Source organism: Clytia hemisphaerica, unplaced genomic scaffold, assembly GCF_902728285.1.
Source record: "Clytia hemisphaerica strain Z4C2 unplaced genomic scaffold, Clytia hemisphaerica genome assembly, whole genome shotgun sequence".
Lineage (NCBI taxonomy): Eukaryota > Metazoa > Cnidaria > Hydrozoa > Leptothecata > Clytiidae > Clytia > Clytia hemisphaerica.
Window position 1 is genome coordinate 1,310,085 of NW_027104192.1, and position 26,181 is coordinate 1,336,265.

Genomic DNA, 26,181 nt, shown 5'->3' on the forward strand with positions numbered 1-26,181 from the left:
AGTTTTCGGACGGACATACATACATACAGACAGACATACAGACATTCTCAGATTATAGCTCAACTGAAGTTGAGAATAGGAGAAAACAGTAACATATTTATGGAAAATATCAATTAAGTCAGATGAAACGATTGGCAAGTTGCCAACTATTTCACAAAAGAGTAGTATTCGTTAAGAGGCTTCCTCGTATGTCTAAAGAACTATAGTTGTAAAAAAACTTACAGATCCAACTAATAACGTTCTGTGGCAAAACTAAAGTAAAATTTGGCCACTTAAATACTTCCCCTTCTGATTTCCAAAACACTCTAACGAGTGTTGGACTTAAAATAATGAAATATTAAGAATTAAGAATAATCATTTTGCCAAATCAACTAACCTCGAGTGAGAATGTCACCTCGTATCCGAGATCCGCAATATCATGCTCAAGAAGATACACCAAACCTTGGTAGAATGAATAATCTTCGATCTCCATATCAGTGTAGGAGACTGCTTTGCCAAGGATGTGTTTGTAAAAAGATCGAGTGAAATAACAGTCCAGTAATTTGTTGTCAAAGATGGCTTTGGCGACGATACGTCCAGCGAATTTGAAGTAGGATAAATGGTTGGGGTTACATTCGGAGTTTCGGTTTGGAAGATAGGTTGCTTTCTCTCCTTGTGATGTCATGAAGAGAGCGTAATCAGGGTTGAAAAGTTCTCGTGCCATGATGCCGTACCATTCACGGAGTAATCCACCTATGGTATAAAAGAAAAGAGGTGATATAAATCGTTGCGAAAATAAATGAATTTGATTGGCTGACATATGATTTCGTTTCAGAACGATAGAGAACCATAAAATGATCGTAGTCAAAACAAAAATACTCAGATATTAGAATTAAAGACCAAGAAAAAAAGTAGCCTTTATTCGAGAACATTTGTCGGAAAAACAGGCAACACCGAAGCGCTACTCTACCAACATCTCCTTTGCTAAAGAGATGGTGCGAAGTTCGATCGACAAAAACCCGTACCTGCATCTTGACCTTCTTCCCCATCGAACACGATATACAATCTGTTCTTCATCTCTTCTGCTGACCGCCTGTGCAGCTCGCGGAAAGAATCTTCGAACACCCGGTCACGTCGGATGTGCACTGCCATATCTTCACGTCTATGACCCTGTTTTTGTTGAAGGGAAGATAGAAATCATGTTTAAATTAGAAGGATCGATGAAGTAAATTTTGGCCCAATTCAAGATATACACTCCTGCAATTTTTCAGGCGTTATCCCAATTTCACAGCAATTGATTGGTTGTTAGTACTTTTTCTTATTTTCACAGTTGTTTTTTAAAGTGTGACATAATAATTTAACGTTTCAAGTCTAAAAAGGTTCAAAGATTTCTAAAAAAAACGAGATTGGTACCTTATCTTGTTTATCCAGTTCTTGTCGGAAATGACGTCTCTTGATGTCGAAATCCAACAACCTGGTGTGATTCACCAACACAGCAAACGGACCTTCAGCTAAGGTACTGTTTGATTGTCTCAAGATCTGGTTCAATACGGTACGATGCGTCTCTATAAGAAATTCGTTTTATTATCAGTTAGTTTAATTTTTTAGAATGATGAAATTTTAGATTGGCTCAAATTGTTTTCGCCACAACTTGGTGCTCAAATTCATTAGTTGACAATACATAGAGTGGACTCTCCCTCTCTCTAATTCCGCCTTTCAGGGACCAGCAATTTTCTTCAAATGTGAGAAAGATTCTAATCATGTAGAGTTTTTCATGAAACTTTCGAACTGTTGCGATCGATATTTCATTTCGAATTAGAGAGAATCGAATAATGTGGGTTCGAATTAGAGAGAGAATTGGCTGTATTTTGTATTCAGTCGAACATTTTGAGCTTAGAATGGTTTTTAGTTTTTGTCAATTGGTTATATTTTTCCTTAATTCATGAAAAAACGATGAGCTAGTCAAAGGATTGAGAACTAACCTGCGAAGCGTAAGAACTTCTGCGTATCTGGTGGAAGATTAGCGTACGACGTCGTCGTGACACTTTGAGAACCATGCCTTGAACTAGCCGGACTCAAAGAGCTACCAGGAGAGTAGGGACCCGGGCTAGGTGGAATATCGATGGACGACGTGGACTGTAACGCGTCACGTGACGTGTTCTGGTCTTTGTTTTTATCAGCACTTTCTTCTTTTTCTGAACCGTGAACGAGGAAGAAAGATTCAACGGCTGGTTGTAAAACTAACACAGCGTTGGTATCGGTTGTCTCTGCCAGTTCTGCTAACGCGTCGCCTAAAATGAAAAAAAAAAAGAATATAAAGTGAAGGCGAATTTCATCTTTCTTTGTGCACATTAGTACCTTATATTATTATAGATACATTACACTATGCGACCTTTGCATTGGTCTGCCGAGATTTCAGCGATTGTACCTTTTTTAAGGGAACTAATTTTCGCGATAACTAGTTTTCGCAGAGCTTATTTTTGCGTAGCGAGGATATGAAATTTTGCGTCTTTTTCGAAACTAATTTTCGCGTTTGACATTCACTTTTGTCGAAATTCTTTCATTTTCCTAGGAGTTTTCGAGAATATATAGTAAAAATTGCATTTCACGGAACTAATTTTCGCGGTAGACACCCAAAAACGCGTAAAATTGGTTCCGCGAAGATTAGTTACCACGAAAATTAGTTCCCTTAAGGTAATCGATTGCGTACCAGGAATAAAGTGGAACAGCCATAACTGGAACCTTTAACACTTGATATCTTTAACTGGGGCGTATTATCAATCTACTGCACTATATACAAAACATTTAGAAATCTAGCACTGAATGCTGGAAGAAAATATGATTGCAGGGTATTACAAAGCTTACTGCAAAAATGTAGTGACGTTACTGGTTAAAATAATTATCAGAAAAGGTCAGAAAGCGATATTAGTGAGGTTGCATTACTGCATTTAATGTTAATTACTGAACGTCTCAATCCTAAATTTAAAGCAAGTTTTTCAGTTATCATAGAGGAACTATTGGTACTGGGTGACAGCACGCAAAATCTTAGTCATATTTGAAGACTAAAAGAATTTTAAGGAATTTTTGAGAAATACAATCTCCACAATTGCGTGAAGTGGTATTTGGGATATTCCTCGACCTAATTTTAGGACCAGCTTTCAAAGTTCTTTTTTTTTTAAGGCACCAACTTTTTAACTGGAATGAAACCTTTCAGAGATTCGACTTTGTGTAAAAAATAAGCTTTCGTAGGAAAGATGAAAAGATAAAAATATAATTCAAATATTGACAGAAATGACTAATTTTCCTCTATACAACACTTCTTATGATATCCGAGTACCACAAGATTGATTCTAAAAGGATTTAAGTTCTCTTGGTATACAACGTCACTAAACGTCACAAACACTGAGATCGTAGCACTGATCCCTCTCTAGGAGAATTTCAAATATAGAAGGAACCGATTGCTTCAAGTATGAGGACCTTAAACTATGAATAGCTAGACCTGTCGTCTTGCCTACTCCCGCAAATGGTCATTGTCAAGAAAATTAAAGTAGTCAACGAAAACAAGGATCGAAGACAACAAGAAAAATTTGGCGGTTTTATGGTTATTTGAGTTGACAGAAAAGGAGGGCCAATATATTAAATAGTTTTAGTTGAGTCAAAGTCAGACACGAATAAATTAGCAAATCCATTAATTGATAAGCAGGCGGTCTCTTTGATCGCTGATTGCAATAAATAATGCCTGGCTCGATTTTTTCTTCTTGAAATGTTTCCAGCTAAATTATTTTGAGACTTCCAATCAATACAGCGTCACTTTCGATTGATTTCATTAAAAAGGAATTAATACGAATTTCGCAATAACTATAAGTCGATTAATTCCCAATTTTGGCTGAGAAATGCACCAATAAAATAAAGAATTTTGAGTGCTGTGATCGCGGTTATTAAATGACTTGTGAAAATAATAAAAGGAATCCTAACTGAAAGAAAATGTTGACAAAAATGTTGAAATACGTTGTTAGTTACATGGTACCTGAAGGGCGTAAAAAAATTAGCCGAAAATGTGTTGTTCCTCAAACTTTTCTTATAACTTATTTCTCAAGTGAAGGTTTCTACAAGTGGGTCTAGCTCACCCTGAACATCATTTAATGGTCAGTCTTGGGAAGAAAAGGATTAATTTACCTAACACATCCCATAAAGCATCTAGTTGAAGTTGCGAACTGAGAGCAGGGAATTTCGGCATTTCTGGTTCTTCTTCTTCTGCAGGCTTGTCTTCTGTTGGGAAAAAGCGAATGAATGGTATAAGCAATGTATAGTTTGTTTCAATGTTGTAAAAGCATCGGATTTTAAAAGACAAGATTTGGAAGATGATGGCAATTATTGAACAGGCACAAAACAGACATCTCCGCCTGTCGTTAATCCCTTGCAAGCTCAAGCTATACTTTTGACGTTGGTATTGCCCTCTAAAACATGACGTATAACGTTTACTGTATGTTTTTTTGTGGAATCATAATTCTGGAAAATATGCCAACGATGTCGATGATTTTGTTGGCAGCTTCGCGATATATGGGTGAACGAAATCGTCGGTTTCATAAATATACGTCAAGTTAACTGTGACGTCTTAAAACTCGACATTCATGTTTGTTAGACACGGCGACGTATAAGAATACGTAATGTCGCTGTCAACGTAAGGTTTCAGCTCTGAGCAGTCATTCAACTTCCGAGCCGAAAGTAATTTATGAAGATACATTTACGAAAAGTAAAATAAGCATTGGTTGATTATAGTTTTATGGGTACCTTGATTTGAGGAGCCTGCAGCGCTATCTTCATTGTTTCCTGCCTGATCGTTTGACTGAAATAAAAAAAATTATAAAAAGTTCCTCATATAAAAGTTCCTCATTTAAGAGAAAGAAAATTAAACTTCGGATTAACAACATGGGAGGATATCAACAATCCTTATACCTTACGCATATTTGTATGCTCAAAGACATCTCAAAGTAATCGACACCTTTTATAAGACATCCATCAACATTTCATGTCGCAGACAGCGAAACGAAAGTAACGAAGACGATATCGAAAACACAAGTGTGAGATACCCTTGCAGCGATGTGATAAAGTAACAACAATATGGTTAAGTTATTCATATGTTAAATAGTTTGCAGATTCTAGATATCTGGGAAAATGTCTCTAAAGTGCTTGCAGGAAGTTGCTTAGTTTGATTTAGTTGCAGTCTAAAAATGTCGTGCACCGAAAACAAATGTTTCTTGTAAATTCGTTACCAGTCCCCTAAAAAGCCGATCGCACCGCTGAGGGTTGATTGGTGTATTGAGATATTCTCTATTAATAATGAACCATTGAAATAAAATTTTATTGATTTGAGCCAAGATGTTGTAATATTCGATACCTTATCGGTAGAAGATTTGTCGGCAAAACGTGACGAACATTTTTATCGACGAGTTTTTTCACCGACGAAATTTTCCTACAGATAAGAAAAACGAGATCATTCCTTACAGCGTTATTGCCGGCGTTATTTCCAGCATTACTGTCAGCACCAGTCCGGTTTCTTGATCCGGCTCCGCCCTCTGCGCCCGCGCCAGCATTGCCTCCGCCAAAGCGGTCAATCATATCATACATAGCTTCCATGTCGGCTTCGAGGGCGGCCACGACTTCACGTAGACTGCTTCCACCGTGGTGTAAGCGCTCTATGAGGCGGAAACCTAAAACACAAAAGAATTGAGGAAAAATACATAAAAACTTGACTCAAATCACAAGAACCCAATAACTTTGAACATTTGCGCATTCAATCAAACTATATGCATCTAGGTCAAATTTCCGATGAAACAAAGTACATTAGTATATTATCAAACGCAGCTTTATTTGTCAAAAGAATATTTTCATAAAACCAGGGGAAAATTTTGACAAACTTTGTGATTCGTTTATAGACTTTACATACACCTATCTTAGAAGACATTGCATTGTAACAAGCTTTTGCTTAACCCTATTTTTATCAGGGGGGGGGGTGTTTTCCACCAGGCTGGCATTCTTTTGCTAATAGCTCACCGAAAAAAACTTTTAACACTTTGAAAGTTTTTGACTTTTAATATAATTCTATTAGCAGCATGTATACCAAATTTTACAATTATACACTGACCAGATCAGGTTTTATGACTTTTTTGTGCAGGCATATCATAAAATCCAGCTAAAACCCTGTAAAATCCCAAAATCTTAAATTTAGCATAACTTTGGATCTAGATATCCAACTGACTTCAAATTTTGACAGGTTTTAGGTATCAATAATAAATTTTAAAAAATATTTTAAAAATTCTGATTAACTGCTGACGTCATCAAAAATGACGTCATTATTTTTTGAAAAAAATTACTCATTTTCTGCATAAATTTTAAACGTCAATTTTATTAGTATGTTAAAAACCGGCAAATATGTGAAAATTATTTATTTTGGCTTTTAGAAATTCAAAACAGAATTGAAAAATCTCCATTTGTTCTACTTTAATTGCTATTTTATTGAATAGTACTTTTTCATTGGTCATCGATAATTGTGAAACTTTGTGATGACGTCATCACCTTTATGATGACGTCATCAACCCAAATCTTTTTCTATGAACTCCTTTTATGGTAAAGAACATTTCTGCTAAATTTCAAGTCCATATCTTTTCTAGATCAAAAGTTATGCAAGGCTGGTGGAAAACACCCCCCCCCCCCTTGAGAATACAAAATCCGAAAAAGCCTGATAATAATAGCGTTAAATTTGCTTCGAAGTTAACTCTTTTTAAACGGCCAATAAAACTACAGTAGCATATGAAAATAACTCTTCAGTAACCAGTGATCTAGAATTTTGAAGGATTTTAGTGGTGGTACTTTTACTACACAGGTATTATGGGGGGCATATCGTCGCATCAAAATAAGAAAGCCTTAAGTCCATTTTTGTAGTTTTGAGAAAATCAAGTTTAAAGGTTTGAAATGGCTGCCATTTTTGACCATGTTGGGCTAGCTAGCTGCTTTTTTGATATGAATATAAATGAAGAAAGATCTTTCAAGTTCTAAAGTATCAACATTGTCACTTATACCATTGCGGAGATATGAATGCTTCTTCATAGCATGTTTTTCGAGAATGGACTTAAACCTTTTTTTCTATGTAAATTTCCTTGATTAAAACTGAAAATTTGAAAAATTTCCAGTGAAAAAGTGTCTTAACTCCAAAATGGACTTAAGACTTTCTTGCTTTAAACTTTCTTAACTTTTTTGAACTCTTTAACTAAAACCTTAATCTAAAAGGTCCTAAAGTCCAACTAAAATGACAATGGACTTAAGACTTTCTTAACTTGAGAAAATTTCAAAAATAAAAATTCTTATTTTTCAAAAAACTTAAAATTAGGCCACTTTAGGTTGGTTTTTGATGGATTTAAGCCAAAAATTCGATAAAAAATGGGGTGTAAAGCATCGGTATGGTCATAACTCAATTTTTGAAAAAATGGACTTAAGGCTTTCTTATTTTGATGCGACGATATGGGGTATTATGTAATAGAGAGATTTATTAACAAACCCTACCTCTTGGTCTACTAGTTGGGTTACTAGAACCTTGTGGTTTCTTTGCGATCTTCTTTGCAGCATCACGCAATTGTAAGATGACTTTCAAGATGCGTAAAAACAAAGATTGGTTGGATCGCTTTGCTGTTAGAGTAGCCATCGCTGGTAAATGAAGGTCGTAGATCACCTGTTTGAAAGTGGCCAGAATAAGAATTCAAACATCTGACTGAAATAAATTCTTGGAAAAAGCTATAAAGCTAAGTCAAGTTTAGGGTTAGAGAAAAGCATATAGAAAGAAGGATGTTTATGGATGAAGCTTGTTATGTTAATTCATCTTTACTTACTTTCACTGGTGTATGAAACAACCACGCGTTCGTTTAAAAGAAGATGGATTTGTCAAATAAATACGGTCGGTATTATGGAAACGTCAGTTCATTTTGAAAGCCAAAAACATAAAGGATGAAAAAATACAACGCCGTATTTAGACAAAAATTCGAAATAACGGCAATCAAGATTTACATCGAATCATCTTACCGGCTTAGGAACATTACGTCTTTGTGTTTGACCACCCATTGTTAAACCACCTCTCCGCCTTGATTGGGTGTTAGAGCGGGCGCCACGCCCTCTCCACGGCTGGCTGCGTGATAACGAAGGGTTGACGATGACTGGGACGTTCTGTTTCGACGACTGTAAAATGAAGAAAACAATCCATTAATTAAACAACAGAATTGTAGGCGCTTTTTTTTACACTTATTTTACAATTTCTGTAATTTTAAAAATTGTATAATACCAATTAACCCTATCGCGAATAGAGAATTGTCAAATGCCCATCATATGTAAATGCGTCAGAAATTGACATCATTCGAAAGTAAACTGAAACCCAGCCCCTTTTCAGATAAAGTCACTAGAAAACGGCTAGGAAAGACAAAGGGACGCTCACCTTATTCTCTGAGGCTGGTTGTTTTCCTGCTTTCAAGTTTCGTTCTTTCAACTCGTTGAGAAGACTCTTGATCTCCAGTTGCAAGCAATTAGCCGTCTCTTGTGCACCCTCCAGTAACAACTCTAAGATACTGTCACGTGTGACGGGCTCCGTTCGTGAAAGGTGCAAGAGAAGGGTTGTAGCGTCTTCCAGACCCTCGTCGGAGCACGTACCAGCTGTGAGAACGTTTACTGCAAGACGTAATTGACCGATCAGAATAGACGGTTCTTTCTCGGGTGACATTTGAACCATGGAGAGAGCCGGCGAAGAACGATTGTCTAGAAAACAGTGATTTGAGATATTGAATAACTTATACAGGGTGATACAGTAGGATGGAATTCACGATATGAACCAATGCAATGTCCTCCAAAATTACGTCTTTTTACCACAGCTGATTAGCTGCATATAATGCATAGGGCCGAAAAAAAAACCTTTTAAAACCAGACATTGGTTTCGTGCGTTCAGCTGTCTCGCGATCACATAGTACAAAAATATTCTATTTATACCTCCAGCAGACGAAGTATCAGAGATAGCGTGTGACACAGCATCAACATCCATTGTCATTGACTCGTGTCCATGTTCCGTTTGGTGCTCACCGGTTACGTCACTGTGTACCGCTGTACTGTCCGAGAAAGCAGAGAATATGGATGCTTGAGGTGACCGGACGTCTCGTGGTAGAAGCATCCGACCTGTAAAAATAAGAGATCCGTTGCCTATTTTTTCGGGTTAAGAGTTTTGCTTGTAACGTCTGTCTCTTGGCCATGCAATATTTAACAGGCTATCTTTCAAAAAAGTATCAAAGTGCTATCTACTTTCAAACTTCTACAACATTGTCAAGAGTATTAATTTTTCCAAGCACAGCACACAAGTTTAAAACAAAAAGGCGTTGATGATTAAAAAAAGGTGACTTATTTTGAAATATTTAATGTTGATTTCCCCCATTTATAGAAAAAGCAATCAAACCTAAAGGGTTATTAAATCGAAAGTTTTGTTAAACAAGAAATTTTACCTTCAGCGATTTCAGGTGGTTCAACATACAATGAAGACGTAACGGACGCAGTTTCCGAACACGCTGTGACGGATTCCGCTACGTTTTGATCACGGTCGTACTCAATCGAATCATCGTACGGTTCCCGAGACGAAAGAACGTCGTCCCTATCAGCAAACGTCACGGTGTGATGGGGCGGCATTTCCGGAGGTAAAACAGGGTTATCCGGAGGCTGACTTTGCGTCTCCGAATCGTGGATATTGTCGACTTGACGCGCTTGTAGTTGTTTCGGCCTTTCCGGTAGTGACATGGAAATAACGGCTAATAATCTCAAAAGTTTATCCGTCAATAAGGTGCTTTGTTTAATTACAGGATGTGAAAGCATGCTTAAAATTTTCACCAAAGGGGAACCAACAAAAGACGTCGAGTTCTCAACTTTCGGAAATTCTTTCAAACATTTCGAGGGAGCTTTTCCTTTCTGACCACTACGTGATGAATTTAAGCGCACCAGAACGTCCCAGAACTCACTCTGTGAGCTAGCATCTGCGTCGGGTTCTTTAACCCCTGATTCTCCTTGGCTCTCCTCCTCTTTGTTCTTTTCGAGCTGCGGCGTGAAACTCGACGGGAAGTTCTTGGCCAAAAACGAAAGTGCTTCTAAAGTCTGTTTACTTACATCAAGACAGGCTTGTTGGTGTACGGTAACAAAATAGTCCCATGGTTTACGACTGCTCTCACTCTCTTTGTGTATTTGAAAAATATTAACACAACCTCCGAACGCGAGATTTAGTGTCCTGGATAACCAGTGCTCGTGAACTGAAGACTGAGAGACGTTACTATTAGGTGGAAGTTCTTCACAAAAATCACCCGATTTGACCACCCTTTTTGATGATTTCGGTGATTTGTTAGTCGAAGACGTAGTCGGGGTTGAGGTTGGCGCTGCAAATTGCTTATTAAGGGCGACCATGTTTTCTTGGTTTAAACTACTCGTTCGACGTAATATGGATATGAGCGCTAAAATGATCCACTGTTTCGTTGGGTTGTGATAACTCAAATTTCGTAGAATACGATGCAGCCGTGTAGCGTTCAGTGTAGAGTCATTCAAGAATAGCAGAACTAAAAGACAAGTTAAACTTTCAGGATCTAATAATTGTCTGCCAAGTTTCTTTTGTCCACTAGAGTTCGGGTGTCCGTCTGTGACCTTCCACGAGCTCATTGGGCCACCACGCGGGAAAAGGCGAGCAATGGATTGAAAGCTGGCTCCACCACTACGCGCCATACCAGTGTGTCGTAGAATTTGCGAAAAGTCGGTGCGAGTCTGATTAGCACGCCGTTGCTCGAGCTCTCGACGTAGTCCTTGAGCCTCAGTGCTGAGTTCCGCTGGTAAAACGGCCAATACCGTATCGTCCATGTCTGCCAAAACTTGTCGTCGTAACGGCGGGGGTAAATTCCGGACGAATTCTGCTGCATCAACGGGTACGTCCGGCGTTTGTTGGGCAGCAGTGAAACGGGCTTGTTCCATACGTTGCTGCTCGAGAACCTGATTGAAGAACGAAAAAATGATGCACCCAAAAGACAAAAACGAGCAACAGGCAAAATCATGTGCCTTGATTGGTCTACTTTCTTGTCTATTACCCTTTCAAGATAAAAATTTAGAGAGAAAAAGAAACATTTCTTCGCCGCTTTGACTGTCATTTAAATTGTTCGCATCGTTGAGTGAAATGAAATGAACCGACTCACCTCCCGTTGAAATTCTTCAGGAAGAGCTGCTAAGAATTCAGGTGAGACTTCTTGTGGCGGATCACTTGTAACAGCAGCAGCGCCTTGTTGTAGTAAAGATAACGAAGGACCTGCACCAGAGCTGCTGCTTCCCGTTGTCGCACGCGTCGATTGTAAACGGATTCCAAACTGCTCGCGCAGGACCTCTTCCCTATGACAAAATAATTTTGGCACCATTAAATTATTGCAAAAAGTTAGCAGAACTGGAATCTTTATGGGGTTGTTATTTCAATATTTTCTACCGAATTTCTCCCCTTTACTAAACAGCCAGATCAAAATCACAATAGAGGCTACTTTGAAAACCTTTGGGAACTAGGAAATTAATTTTGAAAAGTGAATATAGTATTTTATTTTATTTATTTTGGCTTAGGTTTGTAATACAGTTTAACGTTTGGTTTAACACCCCCATAAATAGGAGTGTAAGTTCCTCGAAATACGAGAAGTAGCTTCACTGCGGGAAAATAAACAAACAAAAATCCACCTTATGTTGTCGGGAAGGGCGGCTAAGAACGAAGGGTCAACTCCCTCTGGCATTCCTAAACTTTCCAATTCTCGTCGGATTTGGTCTGCAGTCGTTTGTGAGCTCGATGGGCCAGGAGTTGCATCGTCTGTTGAACTCACTTCTGCCTGTATTGTGCCTTCCGTCGATATCACCCTGAAGAGGAGGAGTTTAATTTTTCTTTGGAAATAAGATATAACCATATACTACATCTAGACGGCTGTATTTTCTACCTCGCCGACGTATGATACGAGAGGCACCAGAAGACCGACGAGAAGTCGGTTAATACTACTTTCAGTGCTGCAAATAAGGAAATTTCAGTTGACCGGTAATTTTGCGAGCGTAGCATTAAAAAAATGAAAAGGGGGTTGTTGGGGGCGGAGCAGAGTTTGAAATGACACTTCGATTGGCTTTTATGTAATTACCGGTCACCGGCCGTTTTTTGCAGCACTGACTTTTGTTTAACAAGGATTCGAAGAAGCAATTTTATTGACTTTAGACGTTCGACTTGCTGTTGATATTCAGCAATAACGAAGAAACACGGAACAGAAAGTGTCAACTGTCTAATAATAGATAATTAACAAAGATCAAACAGTAACTACCGCTAAAGAAAAACTACGTAAGTCAAACAAAGACAAACTACAAACTACAGTTGACGCTCTCTAGCTCGACGTTCTACTATTTTCAGCGATAAACCCTCATAACTGCCGCTCTCATGTTCCATACGCTCCCTTATCCGATGAATATCCGATTCCCCTTTAAAATCAAATTAGAGAGTGTCAACTGTATTTATAGAAAGGCGTACGTTGCATTAGTTGAAGAGAGGTCTTGTGCAGTGGTGGAGGTAGTTGAAGTGACTTGTTGTGTGTTCTCTGACGATACGAAAGTCGTCGTAGTTGATTGCATATCTAAATTGATTGAAAATACAAAGGAGGGTTAATAGAGTTTTTCAGTTGTTGACTATCCGCCATATGGAAGCAAAAGTCTAAATTGGAGAATTTATTTACGAATTCGAACGTTTGCTTTCGTGATGTCGAATGTCGCTTAAATTGCGTAATTTTAGCAAAACCTGAAAAAACTTGAGTTCGAGTGGGGATTAGTAGTAAAACAGTTCAAAACTTATTGTTCCTTTTTAGAAGTGTATTGATAGAAAAACCACATGTCTTACTATCCGTAGTGTTAGCAGTTGTGGAGATTGACGGTGTAGGCGATGATGTCACCAGTTGGGACATAATGGCGGCAGCCAGATCAGCAGCGACCACTGAATTTGTTCCGCTTGTTGAGGAACCCGATATAGAGGCGCTGGATGACGGCGTCGAATTTGTTTCAATCGTTAATGGACTGGGTGCGTTTTGACTTGAAAGTGTATTTCTGAGACTTGGTGGCAACACTGGGGTAGCATTCGTTGAAGCGAGCGAACTCGAGGAAGCGGGGAAAAGAGAGCCGTTCCTTAGATGTGGTAAACTTGGAATGTCGTGGGGTGTGGCTAGAATCTCCGAAATGCTTCTTGGTTCAATATTGGGCGTGGTCATTGCCGAGTTTGGTATACGGGGCGTAAATCCTAAACCACCAGTCAATGCGTTTTGGTCTGATCCTCGTAATTGATTCATGCGATTTATGTCATGGGGCGTTTCCATTGCAGACACACGGCCTGGTGAAACAGCTAGAATTTCCATCATTGACTGTGAGCTATTGATGAGCGGTCGCCCAGCTGCTGGAGTGGCTTGCGCCCCTGCGTTTGAGGTGGGCTCTTCACGTTGTGGGGCGTTTGGTATGAATTCAGGCATTGGGTTGAAGGGCGTGTCATATGCAATTGTAGATTCCGCCGAAGCGGGCGTTTCCGCGATGGGAGGCGGTATATCTGCAACGGTTGAGCTCGAAGAAGGTGAAACGTCCATTTGATTGGCCTCTTGATCTCCGGATTCTTGGTTATCGGCTGACGTAATATTGTTACTTGGCGCTGTGAAGTCTTGGGTCGTGAGTCGGCTTGAGACGAGGCGTGGAGACCTCGTAGAGCTTTCAAGAGACGGCGTGGAAGTATGAGCTGCCGTAGCGTTTGATGGCTCGACACTTAAAGTAACTGCTGCTGATGAGGTGATGGTTGTAAGTGTGTTTGAAGTCGTTGTGGTTGATGTCGTATTCGAAGAGGCAGTGGTACTTGTTGTGGTGCTTTGACCTGAAAGAGCAACACAGGTCATGTCAACATTAAAGCCATAGAAAACTGAATGTAAAGAGAGCCTCCTAAAAACCATCAAACATTCAAATCAAAACATTACACTTTTTATTGCACAGGAAAACGAAAAAAATCACTTACTTGATTTCGCTTTTTCGGCAGCCGCTCGTTTGCTTTCCTCTTTTTTCGCTTTTTCTTCGGCGATTTTTTCTTGAATCTCCACCATTTGTAGTTTCTCCAGGTGCTTGATAATATCAGGTTTGAGGGTGTTCACACAATCATGGACACTGGAACCGTCCAACAAGCGGCTTTCTACGGTCCACCGGGATAGAGCGCTGGGTACAGAGTTAAGAAGGCCTGAAGGTGTTTCATAACCGTCTCCAAAGATGTCGAAAAAGACGTCGTCCCCAGGGATTAAAGTGTTGTCCACTGATCGTGAATTGGTGGGTCGTAACTCATCACCGATCAAGATACGAGCGAAACCTGTTAAAATATTGAAATAGCATTATTAAAAAATGAATTTTGAGAACACAATCTTCTGACATCAATTCCATGAAATTCGCAGCTATCGCCAGCCGAAAAATCATGTAAGTCATGCCAAAAATTTAATATGAATAAGAAGACAAAACGTTAAAAAACCTCAACAAATTCCAATCTTTAAGCTTGAAAAATTGGCCTATTCAAAAGATAACAAGAATTAATGATGTACCTGAATTACCGCCGTGGATGTGTATCGTGTTACCATGTTGACGAGTAAGAGCGCGATCTACTCTACCCGCGCGGCCACGAGACGAGCGCTCGTTTGTTCGATTTGGTTGTTCGTTCTGTCGAACCATGAGTGGATGTGAGAGAATGGAAGAGCGCGATTGAAGGTTATCTGTCATCCCAGTATCTGTGACTTGAGGGATGTGCACTGTGAAAGGTCTTTGTGGGAAATTAATCTCCAACACTCCAGCTTAAATGAGATAGTAAAATAATGTCAGAAATAATAAATATTAGAGCTTTCTACTAACGGAAAAAAGCCCAACTTGAACACTCAGAGAATGAAATGACTTTGTCATAAGCAGACGCATGAATAACTAATTTCTAGGACTAATAATGTTATTCAGCAAAGGGAATTGATAACTTTTCCAGAAATCTGAGTTTGTATGCCTTACAATTATCATCGAGGTCGGCGAAAGGATCAGTGACGTCATCACCACCTTCGTCTCCTTCTTCACCAAAAATGACGTTATCGTCTGCTGCAGCGATCGTGTCGTCCGCTTCCATATCGCTTCCTGTGATTGAAAAGAAGAGACAAAATTCAGATTTCATCATTGGTCAGATCGGAAAACCGTTGCGTTCATCTTCTTTTCAACTTGATCAAAGCTTTTGGGAAGGTATAGGCTATCATAAGAAAAACTAAAACAAAAGAATCGATGAGATTCGGTTTTGTTTTTCGGGAAATCTTTTCTTCGTTACCATTTACATCCGACTATTTTCATCTTTTACGAAAAATAATAGGTCGAAAGTCGGGGAAACTGGGTTTACCTTCATCATCTTCGTCGTTTTCATTTTCATCCTCATCATCGGTTTCATCATCATCGTCATCGTCATCTTCTTCGTCTTCTTCATTTGCCAACACATCTTGATCCTCATCTTCCTCACCTTCCCCGTCATCTCCCACACCTACAAATAGGGGAAATCGAATTACAGTTGACTCCTTGTTGAATCAGTTTGGAATATATACAGTGGATTCTCAAACACACAATGGGAACACAAATTTGTTCGAATTATGGAGTAAGGTTCGTAATGCATTGTTGTTTAGAAGGGACCATAAAACTTGCTCGAGTTAAGGAGACATTCGAGGCATGAGTTAAAGAGACTCCACCGTAGATGTCGAGGAGACTAGTTTGCAGAGTATGGTCGGACAACAGCACAAAGATAAATTCGATAGTTAAAATTTCTGCTACATTTGGTGGGGGACAAGGTGCAACTATTGGGTGACACAAAAAAGTGGGTTGGTATATGGGTTAATTGTGTCCGTAATTTGGTTCAACTCCGGTATCTTTTGCATCACTCAATTATGATAATACCCCATGAATTCACCAAAGGACCAATTGAAAGAATTTAACAAAAATTCAAACTTGAAATTCAAAGTTTTCATCAATGCAGGTAAAGTAAACTATCGAGCCCTTTTATATTTTGCAGGTCACCCTGTAGACATCAAGTATTCACCTAAATAAGCTAGAAATCTTTTAAAATTGCTAAACATTTGCTGAACACGATGAAAGAGTAGCAAACTTCGGCACTTGAGGTTAAAAACCTGTGTGCTGGAAACCGAATAATTTTCACCAGTATTTGTGGGGTAAGTACTCAAGATCTCGAGCAAGCATGCTCTACAAACTGGCTTAAATGCAAAATCAGGCTAACTTAAAAAATCGGAATATCGGATAGGAAATCGGATTACCTGGTTCGATGATGATGGTATCAGCGTATTGGGAGTCATCATCGTCTTGTTGTTCTTGTTGAGAAATCAACTCTAAAGCGTTGATAAGTTCATCTCCATCTCCTTCTGCCACCACTTGGGATGAAGTAGCGTTCGGATGGTCTAATAAGTCCGCTTCCAAGTCGTCGTCATCCAGGCCCGTCGTGACAGTAATGAGAGCGGAAACGTCGTCTTGTGAAACGATGTTCGTGTCGTCATCATCATTCATTGTGTCATTTGCTCCTGTGTAAAAAGGTAGAAATTCGTTAAAATTTTCAGCCCAGGAGATGCCGCATTTGCGAACGTTCTCAACTCAAAATGTTGAGAGAATCTTTTTCGTACAACTCCAGTTGAAAAGAAGAAAACGCTTCAATATTATAGTGGCAGCATCACAACAAATACATGCTAAAGACACACTGTGAGACTATCTTGTTTACAAACATTTGTTGAACAATCCCTTTCTCATGCCTTTCCTAGGGAAGCTAGTTGTTGGTCAAGAATGTTAAGCATCTTTCTCGTAAATACACCTTTTACGCCAGCCCTTAATTCGCCCATGCCCAAATATAAGCTTAGCCCTACATTGGCTTCAAAACAGTCAAGATTAAATTTTCACAGCGAACCAATATTAACGTGAAGAGGGCCAGTCCACTGAAGGTCCAGATAATAGATTTTTATTTCACCTTCATCATCAGAGGACCAATCGGCGTTTGGACCACTGGTTGCCATGACTAGATTATCACCACCATTGTTTGATTGCGTGATCAGAGTCTCTCCGAAAACGTTCGATTCCCCTAAAAAAATCAATAAACTTTATAAAACCATGGCCAAAATAAATAAATTTTTATTGATATCTGGTTTCCTAATATGATAAATGAGAGCCTGTGCGGATATTGTTATAAAACGAGTCACAAAGTCACAAATCCGAATGGAGATCACAAATCTGAATGGAGATTCGTGGTGTAATAATCCTCATAGGAGGTTTGTATTAAAACTACCAAAGGGTTTACCATTTCCATCACCAACCATTACTTCAACAATATCTTCCAAACCTTGAGGTTGTGACACTACTGGGTCTTCTGCTACTGAACTTCCTACTGAGAGATAAGGAGAATGTAATTCATGACATATTCTTTTGCACAGGAACGAAATAAAAAGACAGGGTTTTTGGCACCAAAATTTTTTGATATCAAATGACAAAAAAAAAGCCGTGTTTTCGAGTGTTTTCAAATAATTTATGAAAAACATTAACAAGAGAGACTGCTGGTCCTAATAACACTAGTGAAAGTGAACTCGATCCCAGTGTAGCTTTTGAAAAAAAATATCATAGAGCGGAAGAAGTAAAGAAATGTGAAAAAAAAAGTGCACTGTATGTATGTACCTCTGATGCTTTCTGTTGATTGTTGAATGTTAGAAGACGAGTTGGTGGTTACACCATTATCCATCGCATTATCTATTGGATTGGAGTTGAGTTTGAAAGTTTTCCCCAAAGTCAGGCTTTTAGGGGAGATGTGTTTCTCAGGATATAGTCCGTCCACTATCATCTGATAATTTTTTACAAGCATTTTTTTTTATAGTGGAAAGAAAGTTGGAAGCCGTTAACGATTATCCAAAACTATAATTATTGTGTTTCTCGAAAATAAACTTAAAACGGGAGCGGGAATTTATCAAACATATCGACTCAAATAAAAGGAAGGTTTAAAAGATTGTTTAGATCTCAATGAAATGTTAGGTTACCTTGGTTCGCATTTGAATTTGAAGAACCACCCATTGTGATAGCGTTGATAGAGGGCGTTGCACCGTCTTTCTCTTTATCTCCTTTGTTATTGTTCTGCACATTTTGACAGTTGGCCAAATTCGATAATTTTTCGAGCGGTTTCAACATGAGATTTACAGTAGGGACTAGATCGTGACTTGATAAATCGAGACTGTGCGTGATTTTAGCTAGATCGGATATCAAGCCTCGTTTGATAAGAAGTTTGACGAAGGTCGTGTTTTGTAAGGGAGGCTGGGACGAGAACGAGATAGGAGCTGCAGATTCAATCATGGAAGTGATTAAGTTAAATAGAGCTTGCAAATGAAGATGTTTTGAGCGACTTTCTGGATATTGTAGCGTCCTTGATAACGCACTTTTGAGTTCAGTGATGAAAACGTTTTGAATGTCCACGTTGTGCCAGTATGAACCGAGGACGGAGAGAAGTTGACGCGCCAGTGTCGAGATGACTGATGGTTTATTATCTTTGGTGTTTTCGGTGGTTGCTTGTGTAGGGTCACGCGTTGAGTAAGGTAGCAAGCGATCGAAGATAAAACACAGGGCCGTGGATCCATCCTGGAGAGTCGTTAAGACAAAATATAAAATCTTGACGGTGTCTCTTTATTAGACAGTAAGAACGACAATTTTCTCTATATCGAGGATGAGCAGGCATTAATAAACAGGCTGGTTGAAAACGGAAACCTCACAAAGATTTAAATGGCTATTCAAGAAAAAATATAACCATCTTATCTTGAAAGGAGATCATTTTGAAAATTCAAACCCTCCTGGATTTTCAGCAAATGTTTCTACTATATCTCCCTGGATTTTTGTTTAAATTTCAGGGATATCACAGGAGCTCTTAAGAGTTCCCTCCGGACGGAAAATACGAGTTCTTCGACATAGGAGGGGTAAATTTTTCTGGGGATACTAAGTGATATCACTTACATTAACGTAACTGCGGGCACTTTGCGACAAGTTCGACGTATCGTAAACAAAATCGACGATGATTCGTGCGACCGCGGCGTAACTTTTCGATAACTCAGCCAACAGCTTCAAGATGGCGGACGCTGATAGTAGCGGCTTCTTTTTAGCTTCGTCTGTATTAGATGAATCCGGTGTTGTTGACGAAGAATCTTCCTGGCCTTTTACAGAGTCGTCGATCGGTAATTTACTGCTAGTCGTGGCTTGAGAAGTTGTCGCTTGTTGTGGGGTACCTTTGATAGTGATAAATTTGAAACATAATAGAGGCTTTCTCTTCGACCCGTTTGAGATTGGAGAGTTTGGAGAGAGAGTTTGATGGATAAAAGCAAATCGACTTTTTAGGAGACTGATATCATAATATATTGCATAACTAAAAGTAAAAATTTACTATCTAATAAAAAGTCGATGATACATCACACTATAAAGATATCATAAGAAAGAGCTTTGAAATCGAGAGAAATTCTTATAAAATGAAGACTTTAAAGAACTAGTCAGTCCGTCAGTCTACAACTATAAAATAACTTAATAACTACTAAAATTAAGAACGCTTACATATAGTCATTTCATCTTCATCAATATGCTCTCCCGTCAACCTTCTCACCAACGTCAACTGCGGTGTTCTCGACGCCGTCAAATGGCTGTCTGTCGCCATTAATTTACGCCCGTCGTCCGTCTTCTTGGATGAGGTCGCTGTCGTTTTTGAAGTCACCTTTTCCGTCTGTTTAGTTGGTGAGTTACGCTCCAGCGCATATCGTTCGGCAAGTGTCGTTAACAAGATGTATACGAAATCGGATATTACGGTAGTTGGTTTGACGTTACCGTTCAGTCCTATCGTTTTCATGTCTTGTGGAACTTTCACGATTTGAGTGATACTAGGAGGCAATCCTTTGTCGAGCTGGCCTCTCCAAGAATTGGTAGAAATTCTCATAACTTTTCTTGTGCTTTCGTTGTACAAGTCGGCGTTCCTACAAGCGATTGGACCAAGCGCCCTAAGTAGATAATGTAGTTCTTTTGCACCGACTGAATTTTGACCGACACCGCAAAACATGTTGGGAACACCCCCGTTTGATGCCAAGGCAACGGCTCGGTTGACGGCATTTTTCATAGTTTCCGTATCTTCCACAATATGGCGGAGAAGTAGCGACGATAAATGTAAAGCACCTAAAAAACAGGAAAAAATTATTAGAAGTTTCAGTGGACAAGGTTAAGATAAGAAAAAGGGGCAGTGAAATACCCCCATTTACTCAGAGCTTCGAGTCAATGCACTTATCTCCTCCTCCTATCTCATTCGCAGAGTTGGCAGTGACAATTCTTTTATTGTGACATATATTGATTAAGCTACCCGGCGACGGCAAAAAGATCTTTCTAAAAAACATTAAAGTATACCAGGAAAACTGGATGCTTCAGTCAAGTTGAGAAGATGCTGTACACCATTTCCATGAGCAAAAGCTTGCGCCATGTTGTAATCTCTTGTGAAGCGCAGTAATAACCTCATGATGGCGTTCAAAGTGTTCGAATTGACTTGAAGAGAAAGCAGATCGACACAATACCTAGAAAAAGATTAGTTATTTGGTTACTACTACAATAAACCTATTATAACCGTAATGCAAAAAGGGTCTAGGGTTGAATATATGGCGGATTTGCGTTATTTGTGGGCGGCATATGCAATGGCTTCACATATTTTCCGTCATTTGACCCTTTACTCAAACCCATACTCCTTTACCATTTGGCGCAAGGGTTGATCGGTGGTTTAACGACCTTTCATACATCGGGTCAAAATGAAACTGTAATGGGAGAATCAGATGTGAAACACTGATTTTCTTAGTAAGATAATTGAGCAATCAATTTCAACCACTAGGTTATCAAGCACAAAGTTTTTTTTTCACTTACTCGATAATGGATTCAATTTGAGCATTGTTCAATCCTTCCAGTACTTCTAAAATTAAACAAAACAGATTTTAATGATCTATTCAATTCTCGCAACAGACTTATATTTTTAAGTTCAAAATTCTAACAAGAAAGGTTCGTCAATTATTTACTTTGAGTTGAGTGCCACTAGGCTAGCATCACACGAGATAAAAAAACTGTATGGAAAGCAGCTAGAAAATATCTTAGTTGGGGTGTGTGTGCACATTTGGATTGAGTTACAGAGTGATTGCATTATGTGTGAAGTTTATGAAGTCGTGTACCAGCAATGACAGCATCTTATATGCTCACTTATACTGACTATAATTTAAAAAAACAAATAAAAACTCATGAGTACCAATTTTCTTCGGTTCAGGCAAACTGGTTGAAGAAGAAGAGGCCGGTTCTTCTCGACTTAACTTTCGCTTCAACGATTTGCCGCTCGGTCTTTCAACGGGAGTCATCACAACATCTGTTTTCGATTTGGATGAGGAGGACGTTTCCGCGTTATTGGCGTCCGTTGATTTGTTGTTTTCCGTAGTCTTGGTATTGTTAGTTTTCTTTTGCAATACGTCGAGCATGATGGGCCGTCTGTTGCCCGTGTCTTCGTTGATCTAAGAGAGTTGAAGTAAAGGAAAGAAATTTTGATTTAAGAATGGCCCCTGGAAGATGATTTAAACAGTGGTCTGAGACGGGAAAGTGGATTTTATACAGCAAATTAGCACATATTCTTGAGATTTTGGTGTACCTATGCAGAATTCGAGACGGATGCGTCTCTTTAGTATATACTTAGATGGGACGTAAGAAGATTATCTCATTGCGGTGAGTGCTGATTTCACATTGGACATCAACAAATTGTTAAGTTTTCAAAACGAAAAAAATCAGGTCATTACCTGAACCAAAGTCTTAAAGAAAACCATGTAGCGTCTTCTACCGGCTGTGAACCTAGAAAAGTATAAGAGAAGCAAAAGTTGAGATGGGTCATAACATAATCTCCATAACATGCTTGTTTTTTCAGCTGGTCTGGTTACCTAAAACACACACTATTATACAGCGTCAGTCAAATCGCAAATCGGTGGTTATAATCACTTAGAATCGTTATCAATCCATGCGAGCTTCCAAAGAAGTCTCCAGCATTTTTGACAATAAATTCCGTTTGTCAGACTCGGCCTAATTTGTCATCATCCGCTGTGCATCAAAGAAATTTCTGGTAGAGAAGGTTGTGCTTAGAGCGTAGGTTGACAAGATTATATAAAAAATGTTCAGTTAAAAGAGCAGAAAAACTAGGAACCGCTCAAACTGGCTCAAAAGGTACAAAACATTTGATGAAAATAGCCTTAAGAGCCATTTTTTTTAAAAATCTTCAGAATAAAGAAAGTCTGATACCTCACCCTCTTAGATTTTGATGAAATTTTGACCAAATGATCTATCACACAAGAAAATAAGACTCTGAAAATTTCACCTTGATATCTCAAGTAGTTTTGAAGATACAGCGTCTCAAAGATAGGCTACTAAGCGAAAATTGACCCCTAAAAATCATGAACTCTGGTGGGGAGCAGATTTTGAAAGCCAATGAATTTTTATTCAAGTACATTAGAAAGCTGATTTACAGTGGATTTCAAGAACTTTTTGTAGGGAATCAGAAAAAATCAAATTGAGTCTCCAAAATTTTCCCCGAAAATCTCTAGCACCTCCTGTAGAGGGCTTCAAACTTTGCGTAATCTGGGTTTGGAAGCACTTTTAGCTGGCTGCTGATGGTCCTTGGGACTTTTTTGAAGTAAACTTTTGACCTGGAGTGGTTTACTGGTGGGTTTTGGCCACAAAAATAACATTTTCAGGATTTCCATCTTTGCGTAACCGTCAAAAATGGCCGAAAAAATTGCTATTTTGGCAGACCTGGAGCAAAATTCAAGATGGCGTATCTTTTTAAGGCAACACCAAATTTTTTTGAAATTTTCAGCAAGGCTTCCTTAGTAGGTCTAGTTTATAGCCTCAAAAAAATCTCAATGGGCTTTGGAAGTCTCTTAAAGATATGATCGATTGAAAATTTGCTTAACTTCGTTGTTTTCTCCCTCTTAAAATGCTAAATCAGGCCCACTTAAGGGCTCTAACAGGTTAATTTTTGTCAAAATATTGGTTGATCTTCTCTAGCCAACTAATCATTGGCATTAGGGGAACAACTGAAAAAGATTTCAGGTCATTTCCTTCAACAGATGACATTTTATGACAGTTTCTTTATTTTTAAGTACAGAATATGTAAAAAAATGAGACTGCCATCTGGCGTTTCCTACCATTCCAGGGCCTATATTTCCAGAAAAAAACTCAACCTTTCACAGTTTGGTGAATATTAATCTTAAATATAAGCAGGTTACTTCAACTTAATGTGTTTAACAGTACTCAATTCCTATTCAAAAACTTTTTAGACTCATTCAGAAATCCTACTTTGACAATAATTTGCGCTTTACCGCAAAATTTCTAAGTCCAAGTGTCGTGATTAGCTTTTAGACTGTCCAATATCTCTATAATAGTGTACACTAACAGTCTTACTTGTTGATTCTTAAATAACTAAGCAACATTACTAGGGTGATAATTTATGAGATACTGCAAACAATGCTGTTTAAATCTTCTGGACAAGAAATATTGGACAGTCTAAAGCTAATCACAACACTTGGACTTAGAAATTTTGCGGTACAGCGCAAATTATTGTCAAAGTAGGATTTCTGAATGAGTCTAAACAGTTTTTGAATAGGAATTAAGTACTGTTAAACCCATTTAGTTGAAGTAGCCTGCTTATATTTAAGATTATTATTCACCAAACTGTGAAAGGTTGAGGCGTTTCCTGGAAATATGGGCTCTGGAATGGTAGGAAAGGCCAGATGCCAGTCTCATTTTTTTACATATTCTGTACTTAAAAATAAAGAAACAGTCATAAAATGTCATCTGTTGATGGAAATGACCTGAAATCTTTTTCAGTTGTTCCCCTAATGCCAATGATTAGTTGGCTAGAGAAGATCAACCAATATTTTGACAAAAATTAACCTGTTAGAGCCCTTAAGTGGGCCTGATTTAGCATTTTAAGAGGGAGAAAACAACGAAGTTAAGCAAATTTTCAATCGATCATATCTTTAAGAGACTTCAAAAGCCCATTGAGATTTTTTTGAGGCTATAAACTAGACCTACTAAGGAAGCCTTGCTGAAAATTTCAAAAAAATTTGGTGTTGCCTTAAAAAGATACGCCATCTTGAATTTTGCTCCAGGTCTGCCAAAATAGCAATTTTTTCGGCCATTTTTGACAGTTACGCAAAGATGGAAATCCTGAAAATGTTATTTTTGTGGCCAAAACCCACCAGTAAACCACTCCAGGTCAAAAGTTTACTTCAAAAAAGTCCCAAGGACCATCAGCAGCCAGCTAAAAGTGCTTCCAAACCCAGATTACGCAAAGTTTGAAGCCCTCTACAGGAGGTGCTAGAGATTTTCGGGGAAAATTTTGGAGACTCAATTTGATTTTTTCTGATTCCCTACAAAAAGTTCTTCAAATCCACTGTAAATCAGCTTTCTAATGTACTTGAATAAAAATTCATTGGCTTTCAAAATCTGCTCCCCACCAGAGTTCATGATTTTTAGGGGTCAATTTTCGCTTAGTAGCCTATCTTTGAGACGCTGTATCTTCAAAACTACTTGAGATATCAAGGTGAAATTTTCAGAGTCTTATTTTCTTGTGTGATAGATCATTTGGTCTAAATTTCAGCAAAATCCAAGAGGGTGAGGTATCACACCCTGAAGACTCTTAAAAAAAATGGCTCTTAAGCGTAGTATGAGGCTTTGTAGTACGCTTGTAAACAATTTAGGATACAATTTTCATTGAAACATTACCTAACAGTTGACTCGCCAGCTTGGTAAGCAGTATCAATGGATGTGTTGTTACTGACACTGTAATTACACCAACGCCCACTACGATCATCGAACCATTTCCATGTGTGACTTTTTTCCTGAGATCAAAAAAAGCAGATAGAAAAGGTTAGTATTTCAAAAACTTACGCATAGGTATATAGCATGTATGTACCACAATGAGCAATTTGGTCTTTTAGAAATTATTATATGGTGGTCATGTTTTCGGTAAAGTAGTGTTTGCTACAGGCTGAATCTTCCTTATGGAACTGTATGGAAAGGAATTTAACCTAAGGCATTGTATGCGAAAATTTCTTATGAAAAATTAATAAAAATGTGAACCATCAAAGGAGGCACACATTTTAAAATGAAATGAGGATGGAAAGTCAGAGTGCTTTGGTGAAAGACTAAAATATAATTATACCTGCTTTTGTTTGCGTTTGGAGAACAAAACCACTTTCTCGTATTGGTCAAACGTGAGCAGCAGTGGTGATAGCAATCTGGTTGACAAAAAAATTGAGGGGGGCGTTAAAAACTTTAGGAGAAGTCAACTTGCACTAGATCACAATTTTTCTAACCAGCTTATGAGCTTATGCCCCACTCAGGACGGATGCAACTTTATAGATAACCACTCCCAGGTGCCTAATAAACGGGTTGGCCTAATTGCTGGGGGATGGAAATCTCTAAAATACCAAAATAAGGTAAATTCTTGAGAAAAAAACTAGGCTTTTAAGTAAGAGCAAAATAAGGGGCTCTTCTTTTGACAGGCGAATATTTTTTTAAATTAATAAACAGAGAGGGGGGAGGGCAAAAAATCGAAAAAGTTAACAAGCCGGGGGCATTTATTAGGCGATATGGGTACTTACTTTAAGCCCTCAATTTCATGAGAAAATAAAACGCAAAAAAAGAAGACATTAAATATTTAATCGAGAAAAGAAGTGTCCGAGTGAATGAATCAAGGGCAGCTTACTCTGGTGTTTTCACTTCCAATCCGATCTGTTTGACTTTGGTAAGAACGTTGGAGACCATCTTCAACAACATGATGAGTAAGTTGAATGGATTTCCTGTCTGTAAAACATTTCCCCACACATTACCAAGTCCCTGAGTTGATAAAAGTGGTTTAGCATGTGTCATATAAATTCAGTCTTATGGAAGTTATGTCATGGAGAAGGGTCGGCTCGTGTGTCAAGACAACGACTTTTGACCAATCAAAATATAAGAACAGAAAACGTATTATAGATAAAAGCTCGGCCATTC

The 26,181-nt window shown here is 38.6% G+C and overlaps 1 protein-coding gene across 2 annotated transcripts in view; it reads right to left on the reverse strand.

The window, feature by feature from the left end:
- The window catches only part of LOC136815169 (E3 ubiquitin-protein ligase HUWE1-like), a 49,821-nt gene that overhangs the window by 5,336 nt on the left and 18,304 nt on the right, over positions 1-26,181 (reverse strand). The window contains exons 30-63 of one of the 2 annotated variants that reach the window (XM_067071620.1): positions 25,895-26,025; positions 25,349-25,424; positions 24,910-25,025; positions 21,930-21,981; positions 21,395-21,650; positions 21,022-21,067; positions 20,518-20,681; positions 19,684-20,292; positions 19,096-19,364; positions 18,135-18,726; positions 17,779-17,850; positions 17,408-17,491; positions 17,081-17,191; positions 16,383-16,643; positions 15,464-15,601; positions 15,091-15,210; positions 14,643-14,888; positions 14,075-14,416; positions 12,929-13,936; positions 12,566-12,668; positions 11,743-11,916; positions 11,223-11,412; positions 9,507-11,022; positions 9,004-9,186; positions 8,459-8,775; positions 8,053-8,205; positions 7,540-7,705; positions 5,485-5,690; positions 4,771-4,825; positions 4,156-4,248; positions 1,962-2,270; positions 1,393-1,544; positions 1,005-1,149; positions 377-732 (exon numbers count right to left, since the gene is read on the reverse strand). In XM_067071620.1, the coding sequence (XP_066927721.1) occupies positions 377-732; positions 1,005-1,149; positions 1,393-1,544; positions 1,962-2,270; positions 4,156-4,248; positions 4,771-4,825; positions 5,485-5,690; positions 7,540-7,705; positions 8,053-8,205; positions 8,459-8,775; positions 9,004-9,186; positions 9,507-11,022; positions 11,223-11,412; positions 11,743-11,916; positions 12,566-12,668; positions 12,929-13,936; positions 14,075-14,416; positions 14,643-14,888; positions 15,091-15,210; positions 15,464-15,601; positions 16,383-16,643; positions 17,081-17,191; positions 17,408-17,491; positions 17,779-17,850; positions 18,135-18,726; positions 19,096-19,364; positions 19,684-20,292; positions 20,518-20,681; positions 21,022-21,067; positions 21,395-21,650; positions 21,930-21,981; positions 24,910-25,025; positions 25,349-25,424; positions 25,895-26,025 (8,811 nt within the window). Of the gene's footprint in view, positions 1-376; positions 733-1,004; positions 1,150-1,392; positions 1,545-1,961; positions 2,271-4,155; positions 4,249-4,770; positions 4,826-5,484; positions 5,691-7,539; positions 7,706-8,052; positions 8,206-8,458; positions 8,776-9,003; positions 9,187-9,506; positions 11,023-11,222; positions 11,413-11,742; positions 11,917-12,565; positions 12,669-12,928; positions 13,937-14,074; positions 14,417-14,642; positions 14,889-15,090; positions 15,211-15,463; positions 15,602-16,382; positions 16,644-17,080; positions 17,192-17,407; positions 17,495-17,778; positions 17,851-18,134; positions 18,727-19,095; positions 19,365-19,683; positions 20,293-20,517; positions 20,682-21,021; positions 21,068-21,394; positions 21,651-21,929; positions 21,982-24,909; positions 25,026-25,348; positions 25,425-25,894; positions 26,026-26,181 lie in introns of both variants that reach the window. The other variant, XM_067071619.1, reaches the window with a different exon arrangement.